The sequence below is a fragment of the Trifolium pratense genome, linkage group LG5 (assembly GCF_020283565.1).
Source record: "Trifolium pratense cultivar HEN17-A07 linkage group LG5, ARS_RC_1.1, whole genome shotgun sequence".
In the NCBI taxonomy this organism is placed as follows: Eukaryota; Viridiplantae; Streptophyta; class Magnoliopsida; order Fabales; family Fabaceae; genus Trifolium; species Trifolium pratense.
This window is the reverse complement of record NC_060063.1, coordinates 24,483,515-24,499,558: the sequence shown is the minus strand read 5'-3', so window position 1 is coordinate 24,499,558 and position 16,044 is coordinate 24,483,515. Positions and strand designations below refer to the sequence as shown.

The following is a 16,044-nucleotide window of genomic DNA, read 5'->3' as shown; positions in this document are numbered from 1 at the left end:
AAGGCAAGGGACACGTCTTTCGTGTAACCGAAAAATACATTTAGTATAGAACACTTCTAGTTATAGAGAAAACCAAAAAAGTGTTTTGTGTGTTGATGTTGGATAGGATTACTTGACAAGTAAACAACACTAACGTTGTCACAGTAGACAAGAGTGGCTTATGTTTCTTGATATTTCATTATACAGTAATGAATATTTATACAATGATATTGAGTTGGACCTAATTATTCTATAACTAAATACAGAAGATACTAATAATTTATACAATATAGTGAATATTTTATATTCTAATAGTATATAACAAATAGTTTTTTAATGTTAATAATAATATATTTGTGATGAACTGGTTGTTCAGAAATGATTTGTTTTAGACAGTGATTATTCAGCTGGTAGGAGTTGTTGAATATGATAATGAGGTGATTTCTCGGTTGATGACCTATTCGCAAGTGTACGAATGCGTCCCTTAGTAATATAAAGAGTTGTCGATCCACAGGGATTGCATTAAATTCGCATAGATATCGTATTTGAACAAACAATTTTTAAACATAATTGGGGGTGAATTTTCAGAAGGATTTACTATTTCTTAGTTTCAAGGTTTTTGGAACGATTGAGAGTTTTCGGATCGAACTAATTCACATGCTATACGCGGAATCACACACAATAGAATCGGTTAATCTATTCAATGATAAATCGATTGTAAGTGGATTCAATCTCTTGCAATCCACTTCTCTCAATCAATCACAATTCCTTAATCTCTTAAGTGAATTGTGATTCATTGAGGATTTGAAATACAGGATTCAATTAACATAATCAAGAACATTCAATCTCTTAAACATACATTGATTACTCAGAATTCTCAATTCTACAATTAAACCATATTCTCACATGCATTCAATTGATCAAATCATTTGTGTAATCAGCTACAAGACACAAAAGCATTAAAAACATAAGAAGTTCTGAATTGAATACACTAAACCGATTACAATTGAGTACGAACTCGCGCGAGAGCTTGATCCTTAGTCTTCACCTCCAACTCCCAATCTTGGTGCTCAGTGTGCAATAATCTTGCACTTGATCACCAATTGGCTTTCATCTTCCTTCCGGATCCAAAAAGTTCACATGCACAGGAAAACAGAACAGGTATTTATAATAAACGCAACTGCGCCAGGCGCAGGCCTCTGCGCCCAGGCGCAAAGAGGCAGTTACAGCTACGCTGTGGCGCAGCTTCCAGATCAAGAATTCATCTCCCAGGTGTTCATCATGCGCCATGTGCAGCTCTTCTGCGCCGTGGCGCAGCTCACAGAGATTGGATCTTCCTAAACAAGGCTCAATTGCGCCATGCGCAGCTATCCTGCGCCTTGGCGCAGGTTCCAGTGGAATTCACCATCAAGAAAGTCCAATAATGCGTCATGCGCAGCCAAGTGGCGCCATGGCGCAGCTCACAGATACAAGGGCTCTTAATTAAGCTCACAATTGCGCCATGCGCAGCCTTGTGGCGCCATGGCGCAGCCTCCAGGGGAAAAGAGTCTAACACTGAGGCAGCATTGCGCCATGCGCAACCTCCTGCGCCCTGGCGCAGTAAAAACTCAGATTTTCCCCTGTTTTGCTTGCGCAACACTCAATCTATTATTCGGCTATATTTTGATCATTCTACTCAGCTTCTTTACATTATTTCCTAAAAATCACCTTAAAAACGCTCAGATAACATGTCATGATGAGGATTCATCATCGGTCTTTATGGGGGAAAAGGGACCTGCAAGACTGTCTTAGACAGTGATGATTCAGCTGGGTTCTGTGGTCGTTGTGCCACGTGATTGCTCTTATTCCATTGTGATGGGCCTTGACATATGTTAGACTTTTAGCCGATCCAAAACAATTATTATAATTTTATTTTAATAATTTTCGAAGATCACTGCATATATATGTCGAAGATCACTGCCCCTGCTTCACGCATCTGCACCAAACGGTTTGCTACTAAATGTTCCAACCCAGCAGCTTTAGTAGCCTCAACACTATCATTACAGTTAAACAGAAAATGCCAATCATCCTCAACACTATGATTACAAAGTGGACATTCTATAAGGCAAGGGACACGTCTTTCGTGTAACCGAAAAATACATTTAGTATAGAACACTTCTAGTTATAGAGAAAACCAAAAAAGTGTTTTGTGTGTTGATGTTGGATAGGATTACTTGACAAGTAAACAACACTAACGTTGTCACAGTAGACAAGGGTGGCTTATGTTTCTTGATATTTCATTATACAGTAATGAATATTTATACAATGATATTGAGTTGGACCTAATTATTCTATAACTAAATACAGAAGATACTAATAATTTATACAATATAGTGAATATTTTATATTCTAATAGTATATAACAAATAGTTTTTTAATGTTAATAATAATATATTTGTGATGAACTGGTTGTTCAGAAATGATTTGTTTTAGACAGTGATTATTCAGCTGGTAGGAGTTGTTGAATATGATAATGAGGTGATTTCTCGGTTGATGACCTATTCGCAAGTGTACGAATGCGTCCCTTAGTAATATAAAGAGTTGTCGATCCACAGGGATTGCATTAAATTCGCATAGATATCGTATTTGAACAAACAATTTTTAAACATAATTGGGGGTGAATTTTCAGAAGGATTTACTATTTCTTAGTTTCAAGGTTTTTGGAACGATTGAGAGTTTTCGGATCGAACTAATTCACATGCTATACGCGGAATCACACACAATAGAATCGGTTAATCTATTCAATGATAAATCGATTGTAAGTGGATTCAATCTCTTGCAATCCACTTCTCTCAATCAATCACAATTCCTTAATCTCTTAAGTGAATTGTGATTCATTGAGGATTTGAAATACAGGATTCAATTAACATAATCAAGAACATTCAATCTCTTAAACATACATTGATTACTCAGAATTCTCAATTCTACAATTAAACCATATTCTCACATGCATTCAATTGATCAAATCATTTGTGTAATCAGCTACAAGACACAAAAGCATTAAAAACATAAGAAGTTCTGAATTGAATACACTAAACCGATTACAATTGAGTACGAACTCGCGCGAGAGCTTGATCCTTAGTCTTCACCTCCAACTCCCAATCTTGGTGCTCAGTGTGCAATAATCTTGCACTTGATCACCAATTGGCTTTCATCTTCCATGATCTTCATCATCTTCAGCTAAAAGAGTAGAGGAAAGTACGAGATGGAGCTTGATTCTCAATTCCGGATCCAAAAAGTTCACATGCACAGGAAAACAGAACAGGTATTTATAATAAACGCAACTGCGCCAGGCGCAGGCCTCTGCGCCCAGGCGCAAAGAGGCAGTTACAGCTGCGCTGTGGCGCAGCTTCCAGATCAAGAATTCATCTCCCAGGTGTTCATCATGCGCCATGTGCAGCTCTTCTGCGCCGTGGCGCAGCTCACAGAGATTGGATCTTCCTAAACAAGGCTCAATTGCGCCATGCGCAGCTATCCTGCGCCTTGGCGCAGGTTCCAGTGGAATTCACCATCAAGAAAGTCCAATAATGCGTCATGCGCAGCCAAGTGGCGCCATGGCGCAGCTCACAGATACAAGGGCTCTTAATTAAGCTCACAATTGCGCCATGCGCAGCCTTGTGGCGCCATGGCGCAGCCTCCAGGGGAAAAGAGTCTAACACTGAGGCAGCATTGCGCCATGCGCAACCTCCTGCGCCCTGGCGCAGTAAAAACTCAGATTTTCCCCTGTTTTGCTTGCGCAACACTCAATCTATTATTCGGCTATATTTTGATCATTCTACTCAGCTTCTTTACATTATTTCCTAAAAATCACCTTAAAAACGCTCAGATAACATGTCATGATGAGGATTCATCATCGGTCTTTATGGGGGAAAAGGGACCTGCAAGACTGTCTTAGACAGTGATGATTCAGCTGGGTTCTGTGGTCGTTGTGCCACGTGATTGCTCTTATTCCATTGTGATGGGCCTTGACATATGTTAGACTTTTAGCCGATCCAAAACAATTATTATAATTTTATTTTAATAATTGTCGAAGATCACTGCATATATATGTCGAAGATCACTGCGCCTGCTTCACGCATCTGCACCAAACGGTTTGCTACTAAATGTTCCAACCCAGCAGCTTTAGTAGCCTCAACACTATCATTACAGTTAAACAGAAAATGCCAATCATCCTCAACACTATGATTACAAAGTGGACATTCTATAGGGCAAGGGACACGTCTTTCGTGTAACCGTAAAATACATTTAGTATAGAATATTTCTAGTTATAGAGAAAATAAAAAATGTGTTTTGTGCGTTGATGCTGAATAGGATTACTTGACAAGTAAACAACACTAACGTTGTCACAGTAGACAAGAGTGGCTTATGTTTCCTGATATTTCATTATACAGTAATGAATATTTATACAATGATATTGAGTTGGACCTAATTATTCTATAACTAAATACAGAAGATACTAATAATTTATACAATATAGTGAATATTTTATATTCTAATAGTATATAACAAATAGTTTTTTAATGTTAATAATAATAATAATATATTTGTGATGAACTGATTGTTCAGAAATGATTTGTTTTAGACAGTGATTATTCAGCTGCTAGGAGTTGTTGAATATGATAATGAGGTGATTTCTCGGTCTTTAAGGGGGAAAAGGGACCTGCAAGATTGTCTTAGACAGTGACGATTCAGCTGGGTTCTGTGGTCGTTGTGTCACGTGATTGCTCTTATTCCATTGTGATGGGCCTTGATATACGTTAGACTTTTAGCCGATCCAAAACAATTATTATAATTTATTTTAATTTGAGATGCAACATATATATTATTTTAATTTTAATTATACTTGTGATTGAGGCTTTTAATTATACTTATTCATTGTAGGCCTTTTAACAAATAAATAAACAACCCGAAAAAAAAACAAATAAATAAACAATTTTTTTTGGTAGCCTGAAACCCTAACGGTTTGATTCATAACAATGTTGTGCATATATGCAACTAAATCAATGAATCAATCATCATAAAACACAAACAATAAATAAATAAATAAATAAAAATGCAAAAATGGAATATTAAAAGTAAAAAATAGGAATTGTGAAATAAAATGTATTTATTTAAGTTTGACACAATGTCAATTCTTATGAAGTACATTTCATAGTATACAATTTTTTTTATTGTTTATTGTTGCAACTCTCCAAACTTTAATCACCTACCCACTGCATGAACATCTACAAAGTTTAAGACAAATAAATATTTAGATTTTGTTAAAACAAATACAATAAAATTAGATTATCAAGACAAAGTAAAAATATAAATACCATTGATAATGTTAACGATCACGCCAATGTTTTTGTTTCGACCAGCACCTTGCAATTTTGTGAACAAGCTTTCACACATTGATCAAATTCTGGTTTTTGTTTGTGTCCAGCACATGATAAATTGCACTTTGCGATACAAATTGCTCTCGAAATTGGCGCAAAATCGGGAGGTGGAGCGTCACATTCAACTTGAGTTACAACTAACATAATCATTAACATAATCACAACACATTTTTTTATCATGTTCACTTCCATGACTCTTTTGATGTGTATTGTTTTTAAAATTTGCTATGTTGTAATATTTTAGGCTTTCCAAAAGACCTTATTTATAGCCATAAAAAGTGAAAGCCAAATACATGATAATTAATTTTCAATTATAAAAAGTCAAATAATTATAATTTTCAATTATTAAAAGTCAAATTATATTGTAGATTATTGTTTTTTTGGTAAGATATGGCAGATTATTTTGACTGAAAATTAAAGGTAATTTTTTTGACCGAAAAATATATAGTAAAGTTATATATTTTCTTCAAAAGAAAATAATAATATTAATGGCGTCAAACAATTTTTATTTTTAATTTTTTTTACAAAATTCAATGTTTTTATTTTTTATTTTTGAAATGACCAAACTCAGTAGTAACAAAATTCAATTTTAGTATTGAGTAAAAAAAAAAAAATCAATTTTAGTATAAAATCCTAATATTTACACTACCAAAAAAAATCCTAATATTTTATATATACTTTTGTATCTTAGTAATTTTATTTGATTAATTTATTATTTTTTATTTATTTATTTTGAGTGGGGTATAGGTGCACTTTATAGTTTATTCTATTCTATTTTTTTAAGGCTTAATTGTAGTTTTAGTCCCCCTATTTTCACCATTTTGTAGTTTTGGTCCTCCTATTTTAAAATTCGACAATTTTGGTCCCCTATCATAATTTTTGACTATAAATTGCCGATGTGATATATTTTAAACGACATGTCATATGATCTGACGATGAGAAAATACCAACATCGATGAAATTGCAAGAATTTTTTTTCATAAAGTTAATCTAAAACACATTGTATCACCACAGTTTAGATAAAATATGTACTAGGGGGACGAAAACTGTGGAATTTCAAAATAGGAGGACCAAAACTGCAAAATGGTTAAAATAGGGGACCAAAACTGCAATTAAGCATTTTTTTTAATTTATAAGTGAGGAGAAACATCCTCGTCGATTGCTCTCATCACACGAGTTAGCATGTTGTGCCAAAATTAACACAATTCAAATTTGTTAGAGCATTTTTCTAATGATAAAATTTTAAGGTACTCATTGTATAACTTATTTTTTTTGGTACATGATTTTATGATTTTAAGTGAGCTCATATGTATCAATTCAATTTTATAATACTTTTATATATATTTTTTATTCTAATAAGTGTTTTTATCTCTACGTTACTTAACTCGCAAATACCATTTCTATTTCATATATTATCTCATTTTTACATTTTCAAATGCATGAAATTAATATGACACTCACTTTTTTGGAGGCATTCTTAAATGCTCTAGATCTATGGGAAGTTATGGAAGATGATTATAATGGTTTCTTCACTACTAGAAGATTCCAAAGTGGTCCAGATAAAAATTCATAAAAAAAGAAAATCAATGAAGACAAAGGTAAAGACGTCTTTATTTGCATGTGGTTCACAAACATAAGAATCGCGACTCTTAAAGCAGCAAAAGAAAATTGGGATTACCTGAAAGAAGAATATGCATGAGATTAAAGAATCTGAAGCATGCAAGTTTTTAAATTAATGAGAGAGTTCGAGTTACAAACAATGAAGGAGAGTGAAAGAATCATGAAATACTCAAAACACATAAGAAGTCTAATGTGACCAATACTAATCGATTGAGCAACAACTCGTAAACCACCCAAAAAGGAATATGTTATTTGACCTATGTTCTAACATAAGAAGTCTAATGTGACCAATACTCAAAACAACAATCCATAAAAAACCGATATTGAAATCAGATAAAACAAAGTTATAGCCAAATGAAATTACTTAATAACTTGTTATAAAAAAAAATACTTAATAACTTATTAGAATTTATTGATGAATATGGATAGTCTGATACTGATTAAATGAATATCCTCCTAGCTAGATAGAATAAAATTCTCTTTGAATAGTATTTTTGTTTCGTCTGCTAGAGTGGACAACCATGTCCGCTTGTCGCTTGAGAAACTTAACTTCAAAATTGTAATTAAACAATAATAATGACTTAATGTGAGAAATCAACGTACTAAACTCATATATTCATACTTGCTTAGAAGAAATAGCATCACCTAATCAACAAAAAAAAATCATCTACAATTTTTGAGTCACTTTTAAAAACGAATTAGAATTTCTTCGGTTAACTTTTCTTTTTTAAGTTCTTTAGTGATTAGAATTTCATCCGATAAATAAGTGGAAAGTCCCAAGTTTAAATTCTTACTCTATATATTACAATATATCTACCAACTCAACTATATACCGAAACAACTCTTATGGTAACTCAAAAGGGGAAAAAATATTCTAATTCCGTGTAAAATGTTAGGTACCCAAAATGTTATATATTCTTTAAGAATATCATATCTAAGATCTATAAAGCTTTTTGTGATATGAAATCTTTCTACTTGTAAACCACCTAATTTTACAAGTTGCCATTGTTCCCATTTGCGTTGAGAGAACTTGATGCACAATTAGTGCTCCAACCATATGAATATATATTAAATTAATCCAAAACATCATGGATCCTAAAGCCCAAACTAATGACAAGAATTTCTTTTCTAGATATGATTGGATAAGTGATTCATTATGCATTGTATTGTCAAACCATACCACTACACTACTATTGAAATGTCTAAAAATTGAGTGAGATGCTTTTTTTCAAGCCAACTTGTTGTGTCATATAAAGTTGCAAAACATCACAATTTAATAGAGATGCACTGTCAGTGTAAATTAATTTTACACTAAAATTTCACGATAATTTATCATATTTGTTACGTAGACACATTTTGTAGTCGCGTTTAAAAAATAAATGTACACCATATTGGATTCTCATTATACATGTGTTTGTTGAAATGCAACATTTATTTTTCACCTGCAATTTTCTCCAACTTTCACCTTATTTTACCCAACTTAAAAGCTCTTACTTTTTCCCTTCATTTTCAGTACTTTGTTACCTTTTCTAGGTTTCTTTCCACTCCATTTCCCAACCCACATTTACTTTTCTTCTTTCTTTTTTTGTGTATACTCCTTTTAGGGTTTTAAGCTTGGTTTATTCCTTTAGCTTAGCTTATATTTTATTGCACAAGATAAAGTAACACTAACAGTGTTGCCATTGAGGTATTATTGAATGAGTTTATTCCTTAGCTTATGTTTATTTCTTCACATTTCACCATTACTATGCTTCTCATAACTTATTAAGTACAGTGCTAATTTGTGCCAAATCTATACTATTGTTAAAGCCAAAGAAAATTTAAATCCTAATTTATTTTCTTGGTCATAACTTCTGGTTGAGAAATTATGGAAGAGACATTTGTTCCATTTCGTGGAATTAAAAATGATCTTCAAAAGAGATTGATGTGTTACAAGCAAGACTGGACTGGTGGTCTCAATGCAGGCTTCAGGTACATCTTTCTTATGCAGTTATGCTACAAAAACACTTTACTTATTTTGGTAGATAAAAGATTTGAATATTCATGATATTATATATATATATATATATATATATATATATATATATATATATATATATATATATATATATATATATATATATATATATATTTCAATGAAGATAGAAGCTTTTTTTTATTTTATTAATTAAGTTATGAAAAAATGAAGATTACTATACTTTTATGCAGTTACTAAGCAACTTAATACTTCTTATTTTGATTGGAATGTTAACATGACACTTGAATTGTTATTTTTTAGGATATTAGCCCCAACCACATACATATTTTTTGCATCAGCAATTCCAGTTATTTCATTTGGAGAACAAATGGAAAGAGATACAGGTACGTTGCTTCTTTTTACTGAAAGGTTGAACTCGAGTGGTTAATGAACTTCAGTTAAGGTCAAATTGTTAAGGAGAATCCGAGTTCAAATATTGGCTGAAACAATTTTTAACTAGACTTTACTTAGCTTCTACCCGAACTTTAGATTACCAGAACCCTCTTCTCCTGAAAACCGGAGGGTCCTGACAAAAGAAAATCCATACATGGAATATGTTTTTGGTATGATAGCTGATTAGATAACAGAAATGATAATGTAGTGCACTTTCAATTTGATGTTCTGTGTTCCAACAATTTGTAGATGGGATACTCACTGCTGTACAAACATTATCATCTACTGCACTGTGTGGAATTATACACTCTATTATAGGAGGACAGCCGTTGTTGATTCTTGGTGTAGCAGAACCAACTGTAATCATGTATACATTCATGTTTAACTTTGCCAAAAGTAGGCCGGATTTGGGTTCGAAGCTCTTCCTAGCGTGGACCGGATGGTATAGTTTTCTCGTATTCAGATTTGAAGTGATGCTGGCTTTCATTTTTTAATTGGCCTCATGAGTTTATTGTATGGGCAGGGTATGCATGTGGACTGCCCTCTTGTTGTTCCTATTGGCTATCTTAGGTGCTTGCTCTATAATCAACAGGTTCACCCGTGTCGCAGGGGAACTGTTTGGCCTTCTTATTGCAATGCTCTTCATGCAAGAGGCTATTAAAGTAAGAGGCATCTTTCTGAATTCTCTGTCAAATGTGTTAATTGTGTTTTAGCATGCATGATTATTCAGTTTTAGCATGAAGTAACGGAAAAATAAGACGATTTATGATGTAATACCTTATAAAGATGCACTCTTGAATGTGTTTGACAGGGACTCATTCATGAGTTTCATATACCTGAGAGAGAAGATCCTGCATCAACTGAATTTCAATCTTCATGGAGATTTGGAAATGGCATGTTTGCTTTGATTCTGTCCTTTGGCCTTTTGCTTACAGCATTGAAAAGCCGAAAAGCAAGGTCTTGGCGATATGGATCAGGTAAGACTTGTGTGAAATTTTAGACCGGTACAAAATTACTGAATTTATCTTTTCAACTCGTCTTTTGACCATTTTCTTCTATTCTTCTATTATATCTCAACAGTTCATAAATTTCTTTTCCTCTTATTGCAGGACGTTTAAGGGGCTTCGTAGCAGATTACGGTGTCCCGTTGATGGTTCTGCTATGGACTGCTGTTTCTTATATACCAGCTGGAAATATTCCAAAAGGAATCCCTAGGAGACTCTTCACTCCAAATCCATGGTCCCATGGTGCATATGAAAACTGGACTGTCATAAAGGCATGACTAGTGAACAATCCCAAAATTTTTATTGCTAGGATATTTGAAAATATGTTTTAATTTCTTATTTTCACTTTTATTTACAAAAAAATTTTCACCTAATTTTGACCCTTCCAAGTTTTCACTGTTTCTTGTACAAATATTTGAGAATAGGAAACGAAGTGAAAAAAAGATGGAAATTTCTCATGAAAAATTCAAAATCAATGACAGGACATGCTGAATGTTCCAGTTCTCTATATTATTGGAGCATTTATACCAGCAACGATGATTGCTGTGCTTTACTATTTTGATCATAGTGTAGCATCTCAACTTTCTCAGCAAAAAGAGTTCAACTTACGAAAGCCGCCTTCTTTCCATTATGATTTACTTCTTTTGGGATTCATGGTACAGGATTCTTTGGTTTATGTGAAATTCCTTTGGTTCTTTTCCTTTTACCTAATGCTCTTCGATTCCCTCTTGCATTTGAGAAAATATGGCTTTCTGAACTACCCATGATTGACTTTAATCCTTAGTTTTTTACATATTTGATAAGTTGAATGTATGAATCAGGTTATATTATGCGGTCTAATTGGAATACCGCCATCAAATGGTGTCATTCCACAATCTCCAATGCATACCAAAAGTTTGGCTACATTGAAGCACCAGGTATACATATACATATACACATGTATCGATTAAAGTAGGTTTTCATGTTTTCTTGTTCTATAGCTTGACTGTGATAAATGTTGTCAATACAATTCCATTTCCCTTACTAAACTTTGGTAGGCCTAGAGCTTTAAAGGAAAAAGTGGAAAAAGAATGCATAACGATTACCTGTATGGTGACCATTCTTATTGCAGTTACTTAGAACCAGGCTTGTCGCAACAGCTCGAAATTGTATGAGAAATGAAGAAAGTTTGGGACAAATTTATGGAAGTATGCAAGATGCTTACTGGCAAATGCAAACCCCTCTAACTCACCAGGAACCACCCGCTCCGGTATGTATGATTCTAGTCTTTTTATTTCCCTCCCTTTCACCTATATGACATAATCAAAGTTGATAACATTTTTTTGACAGTCACAAATCTAGGACAGATGCAAAAGAATCTCTCGTCCTGAAATTTTGTATCCAATCTTACCTGACTTTGTTTTGACAGGGATTAAAAGAGTTGAAAGAATCAACTATTGAATTGGCATTAAGTGTGGGAAACATAAATAGTGCAGTTGATGAGTCAATATTTGATGTTGAGAAAGAAATTGATGACTTATTGCCGGTTGAGGTTAAAGAACAGCGAGTAAGCAACTTGCTTCAATCTTTGATGGTAGGAGGATGTGTAGCAGCTATGCCTTTCCTGAAAATGATTCCAACTTCTCTACTGTGGGGATATTTTGCCTTCATGGCTATTGAAAACTTACCTGGCAACCAGTTCTGGGAACGAATTTTATTTATTTTCACTGCATCGAGCAGACGATACAAGTATTGTACTTAACACCATTTCAAATCTCTCTTTTTAATCTTTCTCGTAGAAAATTTGTTGAGTGCTTCACTAACTTGCTATTCTTTGTTTAGAATTTTGGAGGGATCCCATGCAACTTACGTGGAAACCGTACCTTTCAAGATAATTGCAGTATTTACATTCTTCCAGACTACTTACTTGCTTGTTTGTTTTGGTATCACCTGGGTTCCAATCGCCGGCGTTCTGTTCCCGTTGATGATCATGCTACTAGTTCCTGTAAGACAATACATTCTGCCCAAGTTCTTCAAAGGAGCACACCTTCAAGATCTAGATGCTGCAGAATATGAAGAAATCCCAGCATTACCACTCAACCTATCTGCTGTAAGTCCACTACCCTAGGCATATTGGGAGTTTATTGCCCGAAAGAAATAAACGAACGTATACAAACTATATTTAAACATATCATGGAATTGCTTCCAACATAAATGACAGTGATATCAATAGTTTAAAGTGGCTCTTTAATGATTTAGATTTCACAGTTGAACTACGGTTTTTTCTTTTGCTTCTGGCAACACTAATTGGAGGTCAATCCACGTCTTACGCTGTTTTCGTTGGTTTTTTTTGTATGTAGGAAGGGGCGTTGAGCAGGACAGCTTCCTTCGCAGAAGATGGAGAGATGCTAGATGGGATTATGACTAGAAGCCGGGGTGAGGTTAGACGAATTTGCAGTCCAAAGGTGACGAGCTTGAGCTCCACCGTAAAACCATCAAAAGAATTTACAAGTCGTTCAAAGTCCATGGTTCCCAGATAAAGTATACAGCCCTCAGGTAAACCAACACAGAAAAGTGGTTGAAAACTAGTCCTACAGTTGTTGGGAGAGGACCCTTGATATCGGAGAATGAGGAAAGTGGTTGAACACTGATATAATTTTTGTTGGTACATATGCCTATAAATACAAGGGTGCCATGCCCCATGCTTATATTTTAACATCTGAATGTTGCAATATAATTTAGTGCAGGGATAGTTAACATAGGTCTCTTTCCAATATTATGATATCATTTGAGGAATTTTCTTCAGGAATTGTACAAATGCATTGATACATGGAAATTTGGAACATAATAACGCCACGCCACTGATTTAAACTTTGACCGTTGTCCTCTTTAATCATATTTATGTATCATATACAAAATTTTCAATGCAAACAAAAATAAAGTTTAAAAACAACAAATTGACTGATTACTGTTATTTCCTTCATAGTTCATAGTTTTGTTTGTCAACAGTTACACTGATACAAAGTCAAGAGAATCACGCAAGAAACTATGTGCCAAAATTTGAGTTTGAGACACTTAATCATTTGGCAGAAACTATAAAATAGTTATAAGAAAGAAACTTGAGCATTCTTGATATGAAAAACAGTAGCAGATAGAGAAAGCAATTGAGCAATTTTCCACAACTTTTTTTATTTCAACAATTTAATACAACCATAATGAAAACCTTGGAAGGTAATTTCTATATGCTAGACTTGCCAAACGCGGGAGGACTCTGGGAAAATTTACGGCCGGTAATTTTCTCTGACTCGTACAGTATGTGATTTATAAGTCCCCTTGCAGCACTACAAAACAAGAGAAAGGAAAAGAAAAATATCATTTTGTGCTTGGAATAAGTGATTAATTATAAATTTCCTGTTTTTGTGCATGGAGACATCAGAAATGTACTATTGTATTGCATCTGTTGAAGGGAAAAGAGAACCAAAGAAGAAATGGGAACAGACTAGAAATCTAGAAAACAGGCACAATATAAATGCAATATATATTAGAGCACAAACTTACTCATCCTTTAGCTTTTGAATCTTATCAGGATCTGTCTCTTGCATGTTTTTCTTAAACTGTTGTCTCACCATATCAACAACAAGTGGGGTGTTATTTTGCTGAAACAGAAAAGAGAGTCCGTGTTTAGTCCCACAGATCTTAGTTTTGTAGCACATAAATAGATATTTACTTATTTAGTATAACAAGTGCAGTACTTTAGTAGAAGGATTGCTACTAGCTGTGAAAGGACAGTACTCACAAATCACAATGAACCATGATCATACATGAGAGTGTTAACTATGAAAAAAGACTATTTGTTTAACTAACTATTTGTTGGAGGGAACGAAGAAATCAATCGCTATCACTGATCACATAATCAATTCCCCCAATATCAACACCAACAGTAGCCACACCGTCCAGATGGAATCAACGTTAATAAATTAATGGCGTGAATAAGAATGCAAGAAAGAAATCATCACCAAGCCCTCCATTCATCCACCCTCTCAGATCCCCGTCCACTAGTACCCCACTGCCATTAGCACCATATCCTCTGCCATTCACCATCTCTTTTAGAATGATGGTCTCGACATTAAGTCGAAGAAACCATGACGCAGAATATGTTGCTGACAATTATAATTGTGATAGGAGAACATGTTATCGACTATGCGTACTATATCTCACAATTTGTTACTAATCCTTGTTGTTCCTATCCTAATATAGTATTAGTAGGCATAGTCGATAACAGAACAGTATGCGCATGATGTAGGAAACTGTGTATAATTTTAATCCTTTTATTTTCCTCCTCCATTAAAATCCCTACCCACATCCCCTCTTTAAACCAAACAATCTGTTAATAAATGATGTCGTGTGATTAAAGAATCTAAGCATCTCCACCATGTTAGCCAAATCTCAACATCTAGATGTAAAAATATATGGATCTCAATTACATGTCTTTAGAATTTGACACCATTTGTAAATTAAAATTTAATGGCAAAAGAAGTCACTACGGCAAACTTTGGGCCTGTTTGGATAAACAACTTATTTGTAGCTTATAGCACAAGCACTTACCATGATAAGCACTTATATATAAAAGCTTCCATTAGCAATTTTTATAGCAAACAATAAAATAAAGATAAATTATTTTTATATTATGCTCCGAGGTATTTTTATAAGCTATACCGAAGAACTTGTCAAAAAAAAAAAAAAAACTTGTGAAAATAAGTTGAGAAAAACTTGTCAAAATTGTCATCAGCTACTTTCATAAGTTCTCCGAAAGAGTCTCATAAAACTTACGCCAGTAGATAAGCTCAAATAAGCCAATTCAAACAGGCCCAAAGAAATAAAAAACAAAAACAAAAGAAGTCAAATTTATGTATAAACTATGGGGCAGCAACAAGCTCCGATTGAAACTAATTGAGAGAGTCACAAGATAGAATCACTTACCCGATGACCGATATATTTAGCTCTTCGCAGGCATTCACGGTAAAGCTAAAAAAAAAATTAAAAAATTAAACCAGCAACAAAATAATCCAAATTCAAAAAACAGGTAAAAATCTTTCATTGAATTGAACAGAAATAAGGGACATATCTTACCCTAATGGCATTGTTGGCGATTTCAGGGGGAAGTGAAGTTTGAAGAGTTGGCATCTTCGAAACTAATTACCTGAAAAACAAAAATTTAAAATAAGGAACTTCACAGAGACATTTCATCGAACAGTTTCGAGGCAGAAATGAAAAATGGTCAAATGGAAAAAATAGATGAAACCCATTATAAGAATGATGGATTGGGATCATAGGTAGTTACCTGATTCTGATATCAAATGCTTAGTTCGTCGCAGTAAGAGAGAGTGGACGCAAGCGCAGAAAAGAAAATGAAAGAACGCGGTGTGCATTTTGCTGAGGTTTTTTTTTTTTTTTATTATTTTAAGAATTGGGCCTAAAAAGGATTGGGCCAAAAAAAGGAGAGATCTTCTATCCACACCTCCTTTGGGATGTGCAAAGTTCAAAACAAGTATGGGACTAAGTGTCAGCTTATGATGAGCGAAATCTACTAACGAAAAAATGTAGTTTATTTCAATTCCAAAGGGAAACCTAGCGT

The 16,044-nt window shown here is 34.0% G+C and overlaps 1 protein-coding gene and 1 pseudogene across 1 annotated transcript; one reads left to right on the top strand and one right to left on the bottom strand.

Annotated features, from left to right (window-relative positions):
* The first annotated feature begins 8,516 nt into the window (after window positions 1-8,516).
* Window positions 8,517-13,286, top strand: LOC123885036 (annotated as a pseudogene).
* Window positions 13,287-13,351: 65 nt separating this feature from the next.
* Window positions 13,352-15,837, bottom strand: LOC123885037. The gene is made up of 5 exons (XM_045934259.1): window positions 15,751-15,837; window positions 15,540-15,609; window positions 15,390-15,434; window positions 13,968-14,065; window positions 13,352-13,750 (listed from the first exon to the last, which is right to left on the bottom strand). The coding sequence occupies exons 2-5, from the start codon at window positions 15,591-15,593 to the stop codon at window positions 13,648-13,650; spliced, it is 300 nt and encodes a 99-aa protein (XP_045790215.1). The 5' UTR covers window positions 15,594-15,609; window positions 15,751-15,837; the 3' UTR covers window positions 13,352-13,647.
* Window positions 15,838-16,044: the final 207 nt, after the last annotated feature.

What these genes read in the sequence shown, in the direction of transcription:
- LOC123885037 (XM_045934259.1), bottom strand. Translation starts at nt 15,593, where the DNA reads ATGCCAACTCTTCAAACTTCACTTCCCCCTGAAATCGCCAACAATGCC. An exon ending in TCGCCAACAATGCCATTAGG is followed by an intron (nt 15,435 to 15,539) that starts GTAAGATATGTC and finishes TTTTTTTTTTAG; the next exon opens with CTTTACCGTGAATGCCTGCG. An exon ending in CTAAATATATCGGTCATCGG is followed by an intron (nt 14,066 to 15,389) that starts GTAAGTGATTCT and finishes TTTCTGTTTCAG; the next exon opens with CAAAATAACACCCCACTTGT.